At 35.9% G+C, this 21,518-nt stretch overlaps 6 protein-coding genes across 7 annotated transcripts; 3 read left to right on the top strand and 3 right to left on the bottom strand.

The window, feature by feature from the left end:
• Positions 1 to 249: 249 nt before the first annotated feature.
• On the bottom strand, positions 250 to 1,717 carry LOC17890058 (polygalacturonase). The gene is made up of 4 exons (XM_006295717.1): positions 1,271 to 1,717; positions 874 to 1,163; positions 563 to 791; positions 250 to 468 (listed from the first exon to the last, which is right to left on the bottom strand). Exons 1-4 carry the CDS (start codon positions 1,715 to 1,717, stop codon positions 250 to 252), a joined length of 1,185 nt encoding a protein of 394 aa, XP_006295779.1.
• Positions 1,718 to 3,775: 2,058 nt separating this feature from the next.
• On the bottom strand, positions 3,776 to 5,416 carry LOC17887857 (polygalacturonase). The gene is made up of 4 exons (XM_006295544.2): positions 4,970 to 5,416; positions 4,593 to 4,882; positions 4,270 to 4,498; positions 3,776 to 4,191 (listed from the first exon to the last, which is right to left on the bottom strand). The coding sequence occupies exons 1-4, from the start codon at positions 5,414 to 5,416 to the stop codon at positions 3,973 to 3,975; spliced, it is 1,185 nt and encodes a 394-aa protein (XP_006295606.1). The 3' UTR covers positions 3,776 to 3,972.
• Positions 5,417 to 9,635: 4,219 nt separating this feature from the next.
• Positions 9,636 to 11,674, top strand: LOC17888855 (polygalacturonase). Its single transcript, XM_006295590.2, has 4 exons — positions 9,636 to 10,170; positions 10,412 to 10,701; positions 10,857 to 11,082; positions 11,167 to 11,674. The coding sequence occupies exons 1-4, from the start codon at positions 9,742 to 9,744 to the stop codon at positions 11,380 to 11,382; spliced, it is 1,161 nt and encodes a 386-aa protein (XP_006295652.1). The 5' UTR covers positions 9,636 to 9,741; the 3' UTR covers positions 11,383 to 11,674.
• A 1,198-nt stretch (positions 11,675 to 12,872) lies between these two features.
• Positions 12,873 to 14,339, top strand: LOC17888344 (probable polygalacturonase At2g43860). Its single transcript, XM_006295941.1, has 4 exons — positions 12,873 to 13,340; positions 13,423 to 13,712; positions 13,794 to 14,019; positions 14,100 to 14,339. The coding sequence occupies exons 1-4, from the start codon at positions 12,873 to 12,875 to the stop codon at positions 14,337 to 14,339; spliced, it is 1,224 nt and encodes a 407-aa protein (XP_006296003.1).
• Positions 14,340 to 15,202: 863 nt separating this feature from the next.
• Positions 15,203 to 18,148, top strand: LOC17889859 (integrin-linked protein kinase 1). Of its 2 annotated transcripts, XM_006294057.2 has the most exons (12): positions 15,205 to 15,787; positions 15,893 to 15,967; positions 16,059 to 16,163; positions 16,243 to 16,328; positions 16,481 to 16,601; positions 16,699 to 16,778; positions 16,866 to 16,928; positions 17,038 to 17,159; positions 17,245 to 17,330; positions 17,406 to 17,530; positions 17,629 to 17,760; positions 17,838 to 18,148. In XM_006294057.2, exons 1-12 carry the CDS (start codon positions 15,350 to 15,352, stop codon positions 17,842 to 17,844), a joined length of 1,440 nt encoding a protein of 479 aa, XP_006294119.1. In that variant the 5' UTR covers positions 15,205 to 15,349; the 3' UTR covers positions 17,845 to 18,148. The 2 variants fall into 2 exon arrangements, with proteins under 2 accessions (XP_023639898.1, XP_006294119.1); XM_023784130.1 differs by lacking the exon at positions 17,838 to 18,148 and having other exon boundaries at positions 15,203 to 15,787; positions 17,629 to 17,764.
• Positions 18,149 to 18,306: 158 nt separating this feature from the next.
• LOC17889497 (UDP-glycosyltransferase 74F1) lies at positions 18,307 to 19,988 on the bottom strand. Its single transcript, XM_006296087.2, has 2 exons — positions 19,354 to 19,988; positions 18,307 to 19,103 (listed from the first exon to the last, which is right to left on the bottom strand). Exons 1-2 carry the CDS (start codon positions 19,975 to 19,977, stop codon positions 18,378 to 18,380), a joined length of 1,350 nt encoding a protein of 449 aa, XP_006296149.1. The 5' UTR covers positions 19,978 to 19,988; the 3' UTR covers positions 18,307 to 18,377.
• Positions 19,989 to 21,518: the final 1,530 nt, after the last annotated feature.

Below are 21,518 nucleotides of genomic sequence, written 5' to 3'. Positions count from 1 at the left end.
TCGGGAAATTTTAATCAATCGATGTTGTTTGAGTTTCAACTTTCAAGATAGAATAAGAACTTTTCTTGCAAAACTGAATTGTTTTTACAAGCTCATTTTATAACCCAAACAATCCACTCACACATTATCAAATTCCTATGAATATAATAAGGTTATGAAACATGAAACAAATATCACCTTATAACATATCTAGGTATATGTATATATTCATTATTCGATCCCAATGAATCAAATTTTGGAATTCTGATTTCACATACAATTCCTTGGAACCAAAACTCCAGAGGATCGTCCATGCGCATTCCTACAATAAGAAGCTGACGATCTTCTCAGGTAAGTAAGATTAATGTTTCGTAACATAAGCCCTGTGCATGGATTGCTCCCACTACAATCCAATTTCATTGATATGGGTGTTGTTGATGTCCCTTTTATGTTTGCATAAGTCACTCCACTTATCTTTATTCCAGAGCCCTATATGATCAAGCACAATAAGATTCCATTATTACTAACAAAACAAAAAAAAATATGTAAGACCTAAGCCAATAAAACCGATTAAGCTATTCACCTGACGAGAGCAACCGTTTCTATTAGGGCAATAGTTTTGATCGATGATCACTGGATTTTCTACATTCCTCATTACCAAATTTCGAAATTCCACATTCCTTACAAACCCTGTGCTCGGCTTAGCCCAAGTCTTTATTCTTACTCCATTTTGCGTCTTGGTGAAAACAGAGCTCGTGACGGTTACATTCTGCACACCTTCCTCATTAGCGTAGTCCCCAAGACTCCCAATGCTGCATCACATTTTCAATCAAAACTCATTAGCTCTGACTTGAATCACCATATTCACAGTCGATTCTTTCTAAATTTAATTACCTGATTCCATGTCCGGGTCCACAGCTCACACGTTCGATCCAAACATTCTTAGCTCCTTGATTAAGAGCAATGCAGTCATCACCAGTCCCTATTGTTGCACCACTTATGGTGACTCCTGAAGAAGACTGGACTATGATGCCGTCGGTGTTAGGACTTCCACTTGGAGCCCTTATTCTTATGTTTTGAATCCGAACATTAGAAGAATGATGAACTGTGATGTGTATATTCTGGCTATTAAATGACGTTAACCCACTTAATAGAACATTGTTGCACCAGCTGAATGATAAAGACTGTGAAAGAAACCATATAAAATAATTTAGTGTTTATCTTTCATATATTAATGTACAGCTATATAGCTTGTTAACGAACAAATTCGAAACTAGCTCGGTTTACATACCCTTGCACCTTGAGGACAATAACCACCTTTCTTTCTACAAGACCAATAAGCAGCTCCTTTAGCATCAATGGTGCCACCGTAAACCAAGATCCGGTTTACTTTAGCAAAGAGAATCCAATAACCGGAATTACCTATACTCCAATAGTTTGCGGGAGCCACGAGTGTTCCATCGACTTTGAAAGTTATAATGTTCTTGCAAGGACCCCAAAAGACTATGTTTCCAACCAAGTACGTTCCACGGGGAATGTAGACCATTGATTGAGCCCGTGAGCCGCATGCTAATGACCAAGCCGTCAAAAATGGTTTGGTCGCGTCTGTTCTCCCATCGCCTCTAGCTCCATATCTTTGTACATTAAACGATTGCATTGCGTGCGATGAGTTGGTAAGAAAGATGGAAACACAGAATAATAATATGATGGCACAAGGAAAAGAGGTGTTATTGGCCATTTTTTTTTCTTTTTTTCGGGCTTTGTATGATTATAATGATTTAAGAAGAAATAATCAGAAAGGTTATATATAGGGAAAGATCATATTTTATGTAAAAGATCGGACTATATATCCGTGTATTAATGACTAATCGCGTTATATGCGGTGAATTAATGATTACGATGACCTTATATTACTTCATTCCATAAATTATTTAATGATAATGTACTTAATTATATGTATGTACAACTTATTATTGTACGAATATTAGTTTACAGCCGCATGATATGATCACTTTCACGTTATATTGCTATGCAACTGCAAATGCTCATCGAGTTTCCAATTCAACTTAAATTCATTGATGAAGACAACTTTTTTTTCTTTTCGAATTGCTACATTGACAGTTAAATATAATTAGTGAAGTTCGTTGTAGTCATTTAACCACTAGTAAGTAGTAACAACAACCTACGTAGAACCGTTTATTATTCATAATCATCTCCTAATGCTTTTTTTTTTATGGAAAAATTGTTAATACTTAATCACATGGGTCTTACGTCAACGTTGAATGGATCATGACGGTCCGTACCGTCATCGATGACGGTTGGTCTCAATTCTAAATTATTAAATGGTTCTCTTCTGCAAACGAACCTAAGAATAATGTTATGCTTCTATTTTATCTTTGGAACATGTTACGTTGGCTTCAGACCAAAGATATTTTCAAAAGCTTTACAGAGACATCATGATATATAGCAGGTAAGAACACTTGGCTTGAAAAGTTTTTTGATCAGAAAGAAATCTATTAAGCGCATATAACGGTGAAAACATGTTCAAAACATCCTTCGACTTTACTCCGGCATCAAACAGAATAACGTTTCACTATAGGACAATCATAATAATCGATTTGGTTTACATGTTAAGGTGAATTGGAATTTGAAAGACAACCAAACGAACAAAAATTAGAGCGTTATGGCATTTTCTGTTTTCTCTCCATGTTCCTAATCGCCAAAACCCAATTTGTACCGTTTCTCTTGTGCTTTATTTATTAACATTACACCAAGAGTGCATGGTTCTGCTACAGATCTGCTAATTATCAATTAGACGAGGCGGACAACTTTTGTAAGGAATTATATTATAGGATATCCAGTTATCCACCGAAGACGATAATAAATGAGAATGGAGGAGTTTATGGAAGAGTATATTGCATTGTGTAAGAGTCTTAATAATTTTGGAACGTGATTGGTTCCGAAATATGTTACCTAATGGATTACTTGATTCCACCAAGTTCAAACTTATGCATACAAATAATGTCAGTTCGATCCTAATAGATTCAACCAAAATTAAATTAGTATAATATAGAAAAAATGATAGATATGTACGGTACAGCCTACATGTAAATGATAAGCAATGAGAGAACTCATCAAGCAACTTATAAAGGTAGACGTACGACGACTAATGTAAGCATGCATGTGATCATATCCCCTATATATAATGTGTCGGCTACTTCAAGTTTAATAGGTTGTTCTCATTGGTTAGATCTTGAATAACCAAAATTTTAAAAATCAAGGCAAAACAAAACAACATCAAATAGAAAAACACATCCATCATACACGAGCCTTGTGTTATGGAATTGGCACGTGACATGTGGGTGGTTACGGATGGGAAGAGATCAGATCTCAGTGGCTAAAGAGCAAAGCCCTCCGATACTTGCGGTACAGGTAATTAGAGCATAGCCAACGTCAACCAATTGTATATAGCCACCTCATCCAATCCATTCACACGGTACTCAAACGGAGAACTTAATCTTACAGGTTGTAATCTATTGATTAATTATTTGTAATCTTTTTTTAATTCTTATGATACAAAAAATCAAATCGAGAAGTAAAAATATCCAACGTTATATTTTACTTTTCTTGTAATAATGCCAATTTTTTTTAACCATATATTAAAAATACAACGACTTACTTTGATATGTCAGGTGATACTTTTGTTAACCCCAAATAATAAAACCTGACGACGTAGTTTTCACATATTACAAATTTCAGATGGAAAAAAAAAATCAAGTAAAGAAGAACTGGTACTAGCACATTGATTGCTTCTCTTCTTCTTCTTCTTCTTCTTTTCATTGCCACCAAAGAATTCACCACATTCAAATTCGGATGAATCTAAGGTTATGATACTTCTAATAAATATCGCTTTGGAATATATATCTACATCCAACAATCTTAGGGTTTACATATGAATATAAATCCCAATTAATAATCTTTGGATTTTTAGTTTCACATGCAATTCCTTGGTACCATAACTCCAGATGCTCGTCCATGGACATTCCTACAATAAGAAGCTGATGATCTTCTCATGTAAGTGAGCTTAATGTCTTGTAACCTAAGTCCGGTGCAATGATTGCTTCCGCTACAATCAAGTCTCATAGCTATTGGTGTTGATGATGTTCCTTTTATGTTCGAAAAAGTCACTCCACTTATCTTCACACCAGAGCTCTGTTTGATCAATCATAGTAAGGTTACATACATTACATAAAGACTAGAGTTAAAAGCTAAATCGATTAGATCATTCACCTGACGAGGACAGCCTTTTCCATTAGGACAATAGTTCTGATCGATTATCACCGGATTGCCAACATTCCTCATTATCAGATTTCGAAATACAACATTCTTCACAAACCCTCTGCTCGGCCTAGCCCAAGTCTTTATTCTTACTCCGTTCTGCGTCTTGGTGAAAACAGAGCTTGTAACGGTTACATTCTGTACACCTTCCTCATTAGCGTAATCCCCAAGACTCCCAATGCTGCATCAAATTTACAAGCAAAACCCATGCTAATGTCTTAGTTGGAAGTTAATCATCATATTTAAGAATATTATATATTGTTAAACTCAATTACCTGATTCCATGTCCAGGTCCACAGTTCACCCGTTCGATCCAAATGTTCCTAGATCCTTGACTAAGAGCAATGCAGTCATCACCGGTCGCAATGGTTCCGCCAGTAATAGTGACTCCAGAAGAAGACTGAACGTGAATACCGTCGGTGTTAGGGCTTCCACTTGGAGCCCTAATTCTTATGTTTTGAATCCGGACATTAGAGGAATGATGAACCGTGACGTGCATGTTTTGGCTATTAAACGACGTTAGACCACTTAGTAGAACATTACTGCACCAGCTGAACGATATAGACTGCAAAAGAAACCATATTGAAATTTCAGTTTATAAATCAAAATTAAAATAGGTAGCTAACGAACAAATCAGAATCCGTTTACATACCCTTGCACCTTGAGGACAATGGGAACCTTTCTTTCTACATGACCAATAACCAGCTCCTCTGGCATCAATGATGCCACCATAAACCGAGATCCGGTTTACTTTAGCGAAGAGAATCCAGTAACCGGAGTTACCTATACTCCAGTAGTTTGCCGGAGCCACGAGTGTACCATCAATTTTGAAAGTTATAACGTTCTTGCAAGGACCCCAAAAGACTAGGTTTCTGACCAAGTATGTTCCTCGGGGAACGTAGACCATGGCCCGAGCCCGTGAACGGCATGCTAATGACCAAGCTGTCAAAAAGGGATTGGTCGCATCTGTTCTCCCATCACCCCTAGCTCCGTATCTTTGTACGTTAAACGATGGCATTGCGTGTGATGAGTTGACAAAGAAGAAGAAGACAATAGATAATAATATGATGGCACTAGGAAAATATATGTAATTGGCCATCTTAGATTTCTTTTAATTCGTGATGGCTTTGTATGGTTTAAGAAAATAGAATGAGAAAGGTTTTGTATATATAGGGAATAAAAAAATACTCTGTTTTAGATCGGACGATCCGTGTATTAATGACTAATCGCGTTAAACGCGGTGCATTAAAATAAAAGTGACCTAAATATTACTTGATTCCATATTCCATGTTATTTTATAATGTGGATGTACTAATGGCTTGTGTGTGTACAACTTATTGTTATACGTACGAATATTAGTCTTTCGACGCATGAAATTATTGCCATAATTTGATTTTTCGATAATTTGATCTGTACTTTTAAAGATTTGAAATATATAGTCTGTTGACATTGTACGTATGCTGATATCGAGATAAGTTGTAATCAAAACTCGGGTTAAGACGAAGTGGAGTTTGATATACTTATGAGAGGAACGTACTAAACACAGCAACATTTAAACCAAGTGGATTTTTTTATTTTTTTGGGGCAACGAAACCAAGTGGATCGGAGAAGAAGTGATCTGTCAAAGTTGGAATTTATTGTGGGTGTCACGTGGAGAAATTTCTGCAGGACAATTGGGCGGGAATATATGCAATGCATTGTCTATAGTTTTAACTAAATTGTATATGTTTGAAGAAATTATTTTATAATGAGCTATCAGTGTACATGAGCCAGGCTCGTGTCTCGGACGTTGAAAATTAGAAACATTGACCTACGGTTCTTTGTATGAACAGCTTAAGAGACTTAGCAAAAAAAAATTATAGTAACTTTGAGACAACTATCTGTATTACTCCTAACTGTTGAAACTTTCACCGACGCCCATCATCTGTGTCGATGGACGATGATCAATGTACTACTCCTAATTCCTAACCGTTGAGAACTCTGAGAAGTAAGCTTGCATGCTTTAAACTGCCTGAGATGTATTTACTCTCTCTACTTTTGGTCTGATATTTCTAAGTCTACAGTACGCTCAGCTGGAAGATTTTACAAGCTCCACCGCCTAGACATTATCTTTTTACTGGTGTTTTCTTCTAAAAGCAAAGTTTTGTTACTTTGTAAAATGGTAGTTTTTTTCTTTTTTTGGGGGATATAGAAGTTAAATTAAAGAAAGACAATAAGAATAATAATAATGGATCTGAAGACACCCTCTGTTCCTGGCTTATTGAGGGCCCATGATAAGGAATGAATGCCTTGTTTACCTTTTAAAAAGCCCAATTTAGACTAAAAGCCCACAAAATTAAATAATAATTAACAGTTTTTTCCCTATTAAAACTTATAATCAGTAGTAACTAATTTAGCAGTATGCGGTATGCCATACAATTGGCACATATAAGTTTATCTATATAATCACAAATTCACAATAACGAGTAGCTTAAAATGAATTTCAAAGATATTTAAATGTAGTTTTAGTTGACTTAATGTATATATTTAATTAAAACTAATTCGAGACCAGTGGCGAGCTAATTAGTATGGCATAAATTGTTTCTCAATATCAGTCTCCAGCCTCAACTAACATAACAGAACAACTATATTTTTTAGTCAATCACTAATTTATTTTATAATACAGGGGCATCAGTACTGTTAGTGACTTAGTGTGTACACACATATACGTGAACGTGACAATCAAAGAGAAACATGAACTCAACATGATGTCCTAATCCATAAATGCGGCAAAGCATGTATGCATGCGTAATAAATGTGTTACGTGAATTTAAACATGATATTTCTGAGATCTTGCAATGCATGTGATGTGATCACCACTCGACAAAATAATTATGAGGGTATACAAAATTAGTTTTTTAAGATGTATAATTGATGATTGGGTTATGGTTTATATATTTGGTTTGGATTGGTTTTGGTATAGACATATATATATATATATATCGCAAAAAAACAAAAAACATCTATTTTATAATTAGTAAAGAAAGCAAGCAACCAAAATAACTTCTTTTTTTTTGGGATCAAAATAAATAAATAAGAATACACATTATACTTACAAAAGGGACACTCGGGGTGGCCATCATAACGTATAATAAAAAGTGGATTACCATCGTACATTTAAAAGCTTATCCTATAGTACATATACGCAAATTTTCATATATTACCATTCTTCTAAGGTTTAAGCAAGGATTGAGTGACAAATCAACTTCGATCCTTGAACATGCATATTAGTACTAATTTGGCGCATCATGAGCCTTCCATTGGCTTTGAATATTAGTTAAGTAATTACCGGAAAAGTATATTCGAATAGTTAATTAATCGTATATTATCTTTCTTTTATCGCCATAAGCACGTTATAATATAAGTGCATGAACTCGAGAAATGTGAGTAATCAAATGTTTGACTTAAGAAAAAATTCAAGTATACGGAAGAGATTTAATTTTGGGGAAGAACCTTTCGGTGTGATCATTGGCCCAATTCTTTCTCCGTATTCTTTTCCACTTGTCACGTTCCGAAAACATGTTGCCTCCAATCATCCAAATATTGTTTTCCCATTTAGACTTGTTCCATAATCTTCTTTTGCCATCTTTTTGAGCATTTAGATAACATATTTCAGAATAATCTGATTTTTAAATTCTGATAATGTTGTTTCCTTCGTAAATTGCTCATCCAACATGATCATAATAATTCTTTTAACACCTAAAAAATTCGACCATATGTAATAATACCACAGAATAATTGGCCTCAAGCATTGATCTTGTGCATAGGCAGCATAGCCAACGTGAGCAGTGACCATTATTAACATTCGGCGTTTTCTTAAGTTACCAATTTGAATCCCCAATATTGTTATAAGAACCTATATAAAGCAAGTGGCTTAAGCCATTTGGCTGCTACCACCTTAGCCCTTAGGTATGAGGAATTCAACTCTATCTTTCTTTCATGTGATATGATGTGGATCAGATACAAGAACATTTTCAGGATTAATATTCATTAGTAAAATAATTTCACTAACAGTCTAATTAAACCGTCTTTGTGATATATTACTTTTATCCACATTACTTTTATTTCGTTAACAAATTTTCTTTTAAAGTAAGATTTCAGAAAGAAGAAAAAAAAGTAACGTAAAATACTTTTGCGGCTTGATCACGTCGGAGGAGCTGCCAAAAGTGTAAAGACTTTGCGTGTTCTTCTCATAATTTAACGAACTCTTCGCATTTCCACGTACGTACGTTGTTTCGTCTACCTACATATTTCTCCAATAAAAAGATATTGACCATTGTAATTTCGCTTTCTATCTTTTATTTTACTTTTCCTGCTTTCTCTTTCACACTACACTATCCGGCTCGTCACTATTTTCGTACGTATTTGTTGCGGCGTAGAACTTTAAGGCTAGCGTAATTTACTTGAAAGATAGATCGATGCGTTGTTATCTAAACCAATGATCTAAGAATATTTATCTAAATATTTTATTAAGCTTGTATGTTGATATCTGATATGATAGTCCCCAGTCAATGCAAGAAAAAAAAACGATAGGTGATCTTAAGGAAACGAACATATATAATATGAAGCCTGTTTCAAAAAAAAACATATATAATATGACCTCAGTCCATACAACAATGGAAATTTACATACGTGAAGAATGGTTTATGTTTTTCATGGAATTACACTCCATTTATGCGCAAATGATAGATTACCAAACTTTTCTGACCAAGAATATCTTCTCAGTCCACGAACTCTCATTTGATTTTTTTTTTTTTTCTTGTTCTTCTCAGTGCCAAGCCATCTTCTTTTAGCATCAATTTGGTGAAACACATATCAGTCCTTGAAATCTGTGAATACCGGACCTAACATTGTTTTTGCAAAAGTGCTACATTAGTGAATGTATACCTACTTTAGCATAATTAGCTGACCTTTGTTCTAATACTACCCACACGGCAATTGATAAGACAAAGGATCTATTTGAAGAATACTATATGAACGTAAATATTCCTTTTTTATTTGGTTTGGAATGAAAATATACCGTTTTTAAACATATAACAACATCTTATCTATACATTTATTTATATCAATGCGTTTTGAATGAATAAAAACAATCATGCAAAACAAATTCACACCAACTAATTTCTTATTCATTCAAAATGTTGCTTTAGGTTCATGCCAAATCCAATAACCATTTGTTTATTCAAAGTATCAATAAACTAATTAAAAAGAAATCAAACAAAACAAAACAAACAAGAAAGGTCTCCTTCGCATACAACACAAACACTATAAATACATTCCATAACCGTTAAAACTCCCACACCACCACCACTACTCCACTCTCTATACATCTAGATCTCTCTCTATCTCTTTATCTCTAAACAAACCGTACGTTAACGACATACAATGGCTTCACTTCTTGTCATCTCCGTCTTCTTTTTCTTCTCCATCTCTTCTTGTTCTGCTCAATCCTACAATGTCTTGTCCTTCGGAGCTAAACCGGACGGAAAGACAGACGCAACCAAAGCGTTCATGGCGGTTTGGGAAACCGCTTGTGCATCGTCTCGTCCCGTTACCATTGTTGTTCCCAAAGGCCGGTTCTTGTTAAGAAGCCTTAATTTCGACGGTTCAAAGTGCAAACCGAAACCCGTTATATTCCGTATCGACGGTACATTGGTGGCTCCGGCTGATTATCAAGTCATCGGAAATGAAGACTATTGGATATTCTTTCAGCATCTCGACAGCGTCACCGTATACGGCGGAGTTCTTGACGCTAGAGGAGCTTCTTTATGGGGTTGTAAAAAATCCGGCAAGAAATGCCCCAGCGGTGCAACGGTACGTGGAAATTTACTATTTTCCCATTAATTAACTTAATTTGCTTGATTAGTTTCCAAGAAAAAGAAGTACAATATAGATATGATGATGGCAAACCCTTTTCTGAATTATGAAGTTTTATTCCATTTCTTAAAATAAAGATAATACCACATTCCCAATTCACATGGACCAACGTATACCATGGATTCATATAATACGTTAAATTAATAAATGAGATGGTAACTATCATGTGATCAAACAGACCATAGGATTTCAGAGCTCAAGCAACGTTGTGGTCTCCGGGCTCACGTCACTCAACAGCCAGATGTTCCACGTCGTCATCAACGGTTGCAACAACGTGAAGCTACAAGGAGTCAAAGTACTAGCAGCCGGAAACAGCCCCAACACGGACGGTATCCACGTTCAGTCTTCCTCCACCGTCTCTATCATGAATACTAAAATCTCCACTGGCGACGACTGTGTCTCCATCGGTCCCGGCACTAACGGACTATGGATCGAAAATGTCGCCTGCGGCCCTGGTCATGGCATCAGGTAATACTTTAAATCAAGAAATCACCTTTATATGTTATGTTTGTATATTGATAAATAATTTCATATAATAATTTAAATCAAGAAATCACTTTGAATATATAATATCCATTTATCCATAATAATAATATTTTGGATGGGGATCAAATTGGTTGCAGCATTGGTAGTTTGGGAAAAGATAGCGTGGAGTCAGGTGTACAGAACGTGACGGTTAAAACGGTGACGTTTACCGGAACAGATAACGGAGTGAGGATAAAATCATGGGCCAGGCCCAGTAGTGGATTCGCCAAGGACATCCGTTTCCAACATTGTGTAATGAACAACGTAGAGAACCCTATCATCATTGACCAAAACTACTGTCCTGATCACAATTGTCCTGTCCAGGTAAATTCAGTTAAATGATTTACACATTATTGATATCGAAGAGTGGAGACTAATCCATCTCTTTGACACGATTTGTTTTGTTAGGTTTCGGGGATCAAAATCAGCGATGTGTTGTTTGTAGATATACATGGAACATCGGCGACAGAAGTTGGAGTGAAACTCGATTGCAGTTCTAAGAAACCGTGTACCGGAATACGGCTTGAGGACGTTAAGTTAACGTATCAGAATAAACCGGCCGCTTCGGCTTGTACTCACGCCGGAGGGATAGAAGCTGGATTTTTTCAGCCAAACTGTCTATGACCAAAAAAAAACCAAAACATGACATTTTCTTTTAAGTATTACTAAAAAAAACTTCGAAGTACGTAAAATGTAAATTACAATTTCGTAATTGAGATGCATGAGCCTGTGGCGATTGATGGCCCACTGGGCCTTTAGCCTGGCCTTGCTTTGTAGTATATGAACCAGCGTAGGGCGCGACCATTGATATATGTATTTGATGTGTTGTACTGTTGTGTGACTTGTTTTATTCTTATGTAGCTGTTTGGGATTTTTGTTCTTATTATATTATAGATGACGGTTTTATTTTCTGTTATATGTTTTTTACAGTTTTGCTTTGTTATAGTGAAAACAAGGACATTAAAAGACAAGCCTCCTCAATTTCGCACTATTTTATTTTGCTTGGTTAGTTTGTTTCGGTTGCCGTTTGCATTATTTTGGTGGCTCCGTCTTTTCCTCTTCAGTGTAAAGAAAGTGTTTTACAGTTTTAACTCAATCACTATGATTGAAATTTTCATTTCAAAGAGAGATAATAATAGTTAAAACATTTACAATGGTTATAAGAACATACTATCAAATTGAGAGAGCTTTGAACAATATATTACAAATAGTTTTTATATTTAATTTTTGTAAAGTATATACTGTATAGTCCACAAAATTGATTTTGCTGACTAACCAAAAACCAAGATATTACTTGTATAAAGAAATCAAGAAACTGAATCTTACGTAATGAAGTGTGTGCTTAACGCAAGTGATATAACGAATCTTGTGGCACCATAAGAAACTGCGCATGTTTTCTGTATTTGACAAATTTTCTTATTATTTTTATTTGATGCTTACCTTATGTGTTGTTTTGAATGTGTATTTTCACATTTCTAGATTGTGTTTTCCATAGGTGAATCTTACTTTTCGTCTATATCAACCATTATTTTGGAATCTATCCAAAAAGTTGACGAATCATTAATCCACAGATCATGAAATTTATAATCATCTAAATATATAGTCACACTTACCAAATAACTTATGTTATAGTTATATTGATGCGCAATTCTCATGGTTTATGATTCTCTGTAAATATTTCACTAAGGAGTTTAGGCAAGATGTTTAAATTACTCAAGCAGTCAAGTTAGTGAAAATTAATTCATAATCATACCAAATGATACATTAAAGGATCACACAGTCATAATTAATAAGAGTTTCCAAATGTTCTTCTGCGTCTTCTTTTACCTCAATCTAGACAAGAAAAAGAGATATACCAAATTAATCCATAATCAGTTTTTTCTTACATTAAACCAGTCAAATTTTATTATATAAAAAGTTACACCGTGATCTAGGGCCTAGGCACAAGTTGATACAATAATAGGATAATAAAATAAATCATTTCCATATAAACTAATCAGTACGTTACTATCGTAAAAATCCTATAAATTCCCCTCTCACGTATCTTCTTCATCTGCAGTATCATTCATCCTCACAACACTAACATTCTCTGACAAAAAAGAGACAAACCGAAAATGGTTTACAACAACACTTTATGTATTGTTCTTCCTTTGGCTCTCATCTTTCTTGATTTCATCTTACTCTCATCATTAGGCCATCCGACGTCAAGTACCACGCTCAACGTCATATCCTACGGAGCTAAACCAGACGGCTCAACAGACTCAACCAAAGCCTTCTTAGCCGCGTGGGATGTCGCTTGTGCCTCGGCTAATCCTACAACTATTATCGTACCAAAAGGACGGTTCTTGGTCGGGACCCTTGTTTTCCAAGGCAACGAATGTAAGCAAGCTCCAATATCTGTCCGTATAGCAGGCTCAATTGTTGCTCCGGGAGATTTTAGAGTTATCTCAAGCTCAGAACATTGGATCTCGTTTGCGGATGTTACCGATGTTTCAATCTATGGTGGAATACTTGACGCACAAGGAACTAGTTTATGGAAATGCAAGAACAACGGTGGCCATAATTGTCCTATAGGTGCCAAGGTATGCTTGAGCCAGTCGAAACAAAAAAAAACTTTTTTTTCTTCATGCAATTTTGAATATATTTTTGTTGATTGTATTGCAGAGTTTGCTGTTTAGTGGGTCAAATAACATCTATATCAATGGTTTAACGTCGATCAACAGCCAGAGATTCCATATAGTCATCGATAAAAGCAATAACATTAACATTGACGGCGTAAAGGTTTCTGCTGATGCGAATAGCCCTAACACCGATGGGATTCACGTCGAATCATCTCACTTCGTCCATATCACTAACTCGAGAATCGCAACCGGTGATGATTGCATCTCCATCGGTCCAGGATCCACTAGTGTTTTCATACAAAACATTCAATGCGGTCCAGGCCACGGCATTAGGTAATAAAAAAGAATCCTTTCTTGCTTTCCAAGTTTCTTTATATGTATAGCTTGCTAAAATGATATCTTCCTTTATAACAGTATCGGAAGTCTTGGACGAGTCGAGGAAGAACAAGGCGTGGATAACGTAACCGTGAGTAACGTGGATTTCACGGGAACGCAAAACGGAGTTAGGATCAAGACATGGGGGAAGGATAGCACCAGTTTTGCTAGAAACATCATCTTCCAACATATTAATATGAAAATGGTCAAGAACCCGATCATTATAGACCAACACTATTGTCTTGACAAACCCTGCCCTACACAGGTAATTTTTTTGTATTAACAGAACCATATCTTATTCAAACTACTCGTTATATTAGACTAATTTAATTTTTATTATTATAGGAATCTGGAGTTAAAGTGTCAAATGTAAGATATGAAGATATACACGGGACTTCGAATACGGAGGTGGCGGTTTTGTTAGATTGTAGTAAGGAGGAACCATGTACCGGTATTGTAATGGACGATGTGAACCTCGTCTCAGTTAATCGACCGGCTCAGTCATCTTGCGATAATGTAAATGGATTAGCGAACGACGTCGTCCCGTACACTCCTTGTCTAAGGACCGAGATAATTACGATTTGAATTGTAGATATGATAAAATCCTCGGAAACATCGTCGTCCCGATCGCTACATGGCTAAATAGTGAGCTAATGCAGATAGATCCGCGAACGACGTCGTCCTGTTTGTTACTTGTTTTTTCTTTTTAATCTTCAAGAATGTTTGTAATCGAAACTTTGGTTTGAAGTAATGATTATTAAATCTTAGTTCACATACTATTCTTCTTCTTCTTTTTTTGTGTGTGTTTTTGTCTTCCTATAGATAGATATTTTGAGAGATGCACTAACACACAACTTGTGTTGGGTCGGTTGTGGCTACTTGCTTGGTAACGATGAAATAGGAGGTAATGGAAATATGTGGATGTGGAGTAAAGTAAGATTCATAAACTAATTGGAAAATGATTAGTGTGTACATAAATGGTAATTAAAGAGTAACAAATAGGCAAATAGCCGACCCATTAACTATTACCACTACTATAATAATCCATGGAGCAAATTAGATTTGATACTTTAGTCCATGTATTGTACATAAAAATTAGTGGGGCAGCACCAAATTGTTTTAGGGTTTAATATTTTAAAAATTTACCATCATCTTCTCCACTTCACTCAAAAGTCAAAACCCCCCACTTTCTCCAGGTTGTATTCCATTATTAAACAATTTTTTTATACATTATTTTCTCTTATAATCATTTCATATACTATTTGTATATAAGCTGTATAGGATTAGTGACTCGAATCAAGTTTTACCCGCGTTTAATACCTCCAGAAACGAATTGTAAACCAACGAACTTATTGGTTAATATCGTTTATGGATAAATAATCTCAATTTTTTATAATTAACCAATTAAGATACAAAAAAAAAACAGACTAGGATCGGTTTTTTCTGTGACTTGTCGTCTTCTTCTTTGTCTCAACCCCTCCATTGACGAACCCTCAAAGACGCAATGTGGGTTTAATCTTTAATCCATTGTCCATTGATGATTGATCTTGTGGGGTTTTGAGAATTTTGCGTAAAGGAATAAACTTTTTGCATCAATGGAGAACATAACCGCACAGCTCAAGCGAGGGATTTCAAGACAATTCTCAACTGGGTCGATTCGTCGAACATTGAGCCGACAGTTCACACGTCAGTCATCTCTCGACCCTCGTCGGACCAACATGAGGTTTAGTTTCGGTCGTCAGTCTTCTCTCGATCCGATCCGGAGGAGTCCTGATTCTTCCAGAGGCGACGGCGAGCCACATATGTCGGTACCGGAGAATCTCGATTCGACGATGCAGCTTCTTTTTATGGCTAGCAAAGGTGACGTCAGAGGAGTCGAGGAGCTTCTTGATGAAGGGATCGATGTTAATAGCATCGATCTTGATGGCCGTACGGCGCTTCACATCGCCGCCTGTGAGGGACATCTAACCGTTGCTAAGGCTCTTCTTAGCCGCAGAGCTAACATTGATGCTCGTGATCGATGGGGAAGTACGGTCTGTCTTAAACCTCTAGCTTCTCTTGTCAAATTCGATTCTGTTGTGCTGATTGTATGGATTTGGGTTAAAGGTTTTTTTTTATAATGTTTTCTGGTAAATTAGGCTGCTGCTGATGCTAAGTATTATGGGAATTTAGATGTTTACAGTCTCTTGAAGGCTCGAGGAGCTAAAGTTCCGGTAATAATTTCATTGACTTTTGGATATGATTGGTGTGTTTTTTTGTGCATGTGTTGTGTTATGACAGGCTTTTCATCTTCACACTTTGTAGAAAACCAGGAAGACGCCGATGACTGTCTCGAATCCACGCGAAGTTCCTGAGTATGAGCTTAATCCGCTTGAGGTTCAAGTCCGGAAAGCGGATGGCATCTCAAAGGCATGTTCTTTCCTCCCTTAAGATCACTGTTTTAGAGCAATTTTACTTATTTAAGCCAATCGGGTTTAATTGTTTGCAGGGAGCATATCAAGTAGCTAAATGGAATGGCACGCGGGTTTCGGTCAAAATACTTGATAAAGATAGCTACTCAGACCCGGAACAGATGTATGCATCTACTACTTGTGCTCTTTTCCTTATGTTACATTTGAGTGAGCTTGAAATGATAAGTAACTCCAAAACGTGTTCCTTAAGCTGTTATTTGGTTTGGCAAGAAGAAACTGATTCTGCTTTGTCTTTCTGGCTGTTAATCTGAATAGAAACGCATTTAAACATGAATTGACGTTGCTTGAAAAAGTCCGGCATCCAAATGTTATCCAGTTTGTTGGAGCTGTCACTCAGAATATACCGATGATGATTGTAGTCGAGTATAACCCAAAAGTAAGCATCTTTACTTGTATTGTCCCTTCTGATTTTACCTTTCTTCGCTAATCATCTGAATGTCTTCTCCTCCATTACCTTTTTGATTCTATTGCAGGGAGATTTAGGTGTATATCTCCAAAAGAAAGGACGTCTTTCTCCTTCCAAGGCACTTAGATTTGCTCTTGATATCGCGAGGTATGTCAACTTCTCATATATTGCTCCTACGGTTACTGTAACTGCCAGTACCTCACCTGATGTTTTTCATGGTTTTTCTGGTGTCAGGGGAATGAATTACCTCCATGAATGTAAACCAGATCCAATCATTCACTGCGATCTAAAGCCAAAGTAAGATAACCAAAGACAAATTTTGATTAGATACGTGAAAACCTTTGGTACATACTCATTGAGATGTTTGTGTTCATTTATTATTTTGAAATTTTTCGTAAGGTGTCAGAAATATTTTGCTGGATAGAGGTGGGCAATTAAAGATCTCGGGATTCGGTATAGTAAGATTGTCGAAAATTTCACAAGACAAGGCGAAAGTAGCAAACCACAAAGCACATATAGATCTCTCAAGTAAGGAGATTGCTTCATTCATATGCATGAAAAAAGGAAATTTGGCAAGATCTGTGATCACTGAAAAACCATTTCTTGATTGCAGATTACTACATAGCACCAGAGGTTTATAAAGACGAAATATTTGATCGAAGGGTCGATGCACACTCCTTTGGTGTAATTTTATACGAGGTATATTTCCTCATTTGGCTCTGTTTCTTCTTGTGTCTTGTGTTTCTCTAATCTTGTTTGTGTGTGTGTGGTCAGATAACTGAGGGAGTACCGGTTTTCCATCCGAGACCTCCTATAGAAGTTGCAAAAATGATGTGTTTAGAAGGAAAGAGACCGGCATTTAAAACTAAGTCAAGAAGTTACCCTCCGGGTTTAAAAGAGTAAGCTCTAAAACTATTTAGAACCAAGAATATTCAATGGCCTATGCACAGACATGGAGCGCTGGTTTTTTTAACCCGCTGTGTTCCTTAATCTGCAGATTGATTGAGGAGTGTTGGCATCCAGAAGTTGGTATTAGACCGACATTTTCTGAGATTATCTTTCGACTTGACAAAATAGTAGCTAATTGCACTAAACAAGGATGGTGGAAAGACACATTCAAGTTCCCTTGGTAAGTTTTCATCTTCTTATATAATCCATGGTTAAACAGAGATGAAAGATTGTGAGTTTTAATGGTTTCTTTCACAGGAAATAAAAGGGAAGAAGAAAAAGAAGAACTCACTTGAGATTTCTGGACAGAATACGATACACAATGTTGCTCAGACATATGGACAAACTCACTTGCTCTGTATATTTTTCTGTGTGTAGAACATAATTTTTTTTTGTTTTTTCCATTTCACTCTATTACGGGCTGTATCCATAAGTTTGTACAGTTTATAAGCATTACTGTGTAATAAACAAAAAGAAAACTCCGGCTCGTTGCAGAGAAAAGATCTGATAGGCTATGATTGTTTTTTTTTTTTTTGAATAAAAGTAGAGGATCCGACTAAACCGGGGTATATGATTGTTTTTTTCTTATTTAACGTTTGGAATATCCATCAGAACATTATGATTTCATGTTAAAAATTCAAACTGATGCACAAGCAAAAAAAAAATCTAATGATGAGTTCATGTAATAAGTCATTAGGACATACAACAAAAGAAGAATCAACTTTGAAGGTTTTATTGAAATATCTTTGCTACATTAGAAGCATAACAATCTTTGCTACATTTCACCATGTGCATAACTTAATTGATTTGAATTTTGGATACAAATTCGTTAATGTTGATGTCTGTAGAGCCTCCTTCACTGAGTGACTTGACAGCCAAGTCCCTCCATTTTTCGGCGTTCTCCTTCATCTCTTTGCTCTTCTCTCCTTCCATCACTTCCTTGATGCTAAACTCAATCTCCTCTCTTTTGGCAATCCCACTTTCTTTCTCTGCTTTCACACGAATCCCAACCTTCCACACATCTTGAATATACTTTGCATTCATCGGTTGATCAGTCCACTGGGGCATAGCCACCATGGGAACCCCTAAACTCAAACCCTCCATGGTTGAGTTCCAACCACAATGAGTCATGAAACAACCGATGGCTTTGTGTGACAGAACCTGAAGCTGGGGACTCCAGTTCAATATCAAGCTCTTGTCTTTATCCACTGTTTCAAGAAACCCTGATGGGAGCTTTGACTCCTCTGAAGCTCTGACCACCCACAGGTAGCTGAAGTTGCCTATCGCCAAAGCAATCTCTTCCATCTGCGCACTACTCAGTTTAGCCATGCTCCCAAAAGCTATGTAAACCACCGACCCTTGTGGCCTTGAGTCTAGCCACTCGGTGCACAAGGCAGCTTCTTTTAAGTCAAAGAGGTTTAGATCATAGTCGTTGTCTGATTTGACCTGTTGGTCTAAGTACATTGATGGAACAGTTGGACCAATTGTCAACACAGGACAAACCTTCGACAGCAGCTCCTCTTCCTATAGAAGGAAAGCAAAATAGAAAAAATAGCCATTAGGTGTAAAACAGAGTAAGGAAGGCAATAAAAGACAGAGTAGCTAAGGGAAAAACAGGGTAGTTAGGGCAAAAAGAATAGAGTAACTAGGGCAAAGAAACAGAGTAATTAGATTGAAAACAGTGTAAATATGGAAAACAGAGCAACCAAGGTAAAGACAGAGTAAATTGGACGTGACTAAAGAGAAGAAAAAAGAGATTAGGAAATGAACTAACATGATGGTCAAGCTCATGGAAGGAATTAACGAGTATGAAATCAGCATTCTGGAAGTTGGTGAACTGTTGAAGCACCATCTCAAAGTAAGCAAGGTGGGAGGCAGTAGGAGTGACGAAGGTAGGCAAATCTTGGAGCTCAAGAAGAGGCAAGTCCTCGATGGGAAGAGTCAAGCTTCCATTGTTTCTGCAAGAAAGATAATTGACATAGTTGACGGCGCAAGACTGCGTGAAGAAAGGAGCAGCAACTAAACCGAACTCCCTTGCAAGGTCAAGTGCCCAAGGCATGAAAGAATCGTAGACAATACAAGTGATGGGGTTATCACTGTTCTGGTGCTTGCGGATGACATCAGCAACGGTTTTGGAGCCGAAGGTCTTGAAGTTTTGGAGGTACTCAGGGACAGAACCGGCTGATGAGAAGCCTCCATGGTCGTATCCGTCGGAGATTGTGGCTACGGAGATGGGACTAGATGGGTCGAGGTGGATGGTGTTGAAGATGAAAGTGGTGAGAGTGTGAGTGGTTTTGAAACCTTTGGAGTGAAGACGTTTGCAGAATTGGCGAATCGGGGTGATGTGTCCTTGGCTTGGGAAGGGCACTGCTAATACATGTCCTCTCATCTTCTCCATCTCTCCCTTTCTCTCTCTGTCGCTCTCAATCTTTTGCTTTATGCAGAACTCGAATAAAGAGACTTTGCTTATATATATTAGTAGAGTTGTTAGGTTCTTGCGACTTGCGAGAGAAGACAACAGCTTGTCATCAGAGAAAGAAAGGGAAAATGTGGTCTGGTCCAATATACTATACAAATGAAAAGCTTACTTCAGAAAGTTTTTTATTTATTACTTTGTAGGACATTGTTATCTTTGGGGGGATTGGGAAGATGAATGACAGTACAGACAGACACATGGAATTGTTATCTCTACGGTTCTTTACTTAGAATAAAATCTCCACAAAATATTTATTTATAGTAGTAAATATTAATAAAATTTCATCCTTTATAGTAATAAATATTAATAAACTTTATCTAAATCTACTTGATTCAAAATATTCATTTACAGTAGTAAATATTAGGAAAAAAGATGGCTGCGTACACCAAATATAGAGGAATGCATGGTCACATATGCCAAGTATCCTATTGTATACTCAACTACACGAACTAGATGTATTGCATTACCACATGCATCAACTATACAACGTCATGTATTCAACACCATAGACATAAAATTCTGCTACACCGGTCAACTGACTCTAGCGTTGACCGGTGTTGACTCCGGCGTTGACCGTTTTTGACCCAAAAAAAATTCAAATTTTTTAATTTAATTTGATTTTTATTGTTAAAAAAACTAAAAACTGTAATTATTTTATAATGAATTGGTATGGTTTTGTATACTATAAAAAAATATAATCTTAGGAAAAAATTGTAACAATAATTTTTGTATTTAAGTAAATCACATAATAAGTTAATGGTTTTGATTGACAATGTAAAAATAAGCAATTCCTTACTAATTCATAAGATTTTCCAGTTTTAATTTAGATTCTAATATCTTGAGTTATTTTACGATTAGTTTAGCTCTAAATTTTAAAAATAACTAATTATAATAAGAATGAATACATTAAAGATTTAAACAAAACTAGTGTTTAGATATTGAATATATAAAAACAAAATCAATATTTTTTATTAAATTTTTTATGGTTTTGTATAATGAAAAATATATAATCTTAGGAAGAAAATTGCTATGATGATTTTGTATTTAAATAAATCAAATATAAAGTTAATATTTTTATTAACAATATAAAAATAAGTAATTCCCTTACTAATTCACATAATTTATCTAGTTTTAATTCAGATTTTTTTTTTTGGTAAAAAGTTTTAATTTAGATTTTAGTATCTTGAATTATTCTACTATCTTGAATTTTTCTAATTTTAATTTAGATTTTAATATCTTGAATTAAATACAAAATCATCGTCGTCATTTTCTTCCTAAGATTATATTTTAATAATATAATATCTTGAAATTGTTTATAGTTTTGTATAATTAAAAATTCAAAATTAATTATAGTTTTTAGTTTGTTTAACAATAAAATAAAATTATATAAAAAAGTTTGGAATTTTTTTTGGGTCAAAAATGGTCAACGCCGGAGTCAACGACAGAGTCAGTTGACCGGTGTA

The sequence above is a fragment of the Capsella rubella genome, unplaced genomic scaffold (genome assembly GCF_000375325.1).
Source record: "Capsella rubella cultivar Monte Gargano unplaced genomic scaffold, Caprub1_0 scaffold_4, whole genome shotgun sequence".
Lineage (NCBI taxonomy): Eukaryota > Viridiplantae > Streptophyta > Magnoliopsida > Brassicales > Brassicaceae > Capsella > Capsella rubella.
The sequence above is the reverse complement of the archived record's forward strand: the minus strand, read 5'-3'. Positions and strand labels throughout refer to the sequence as shown.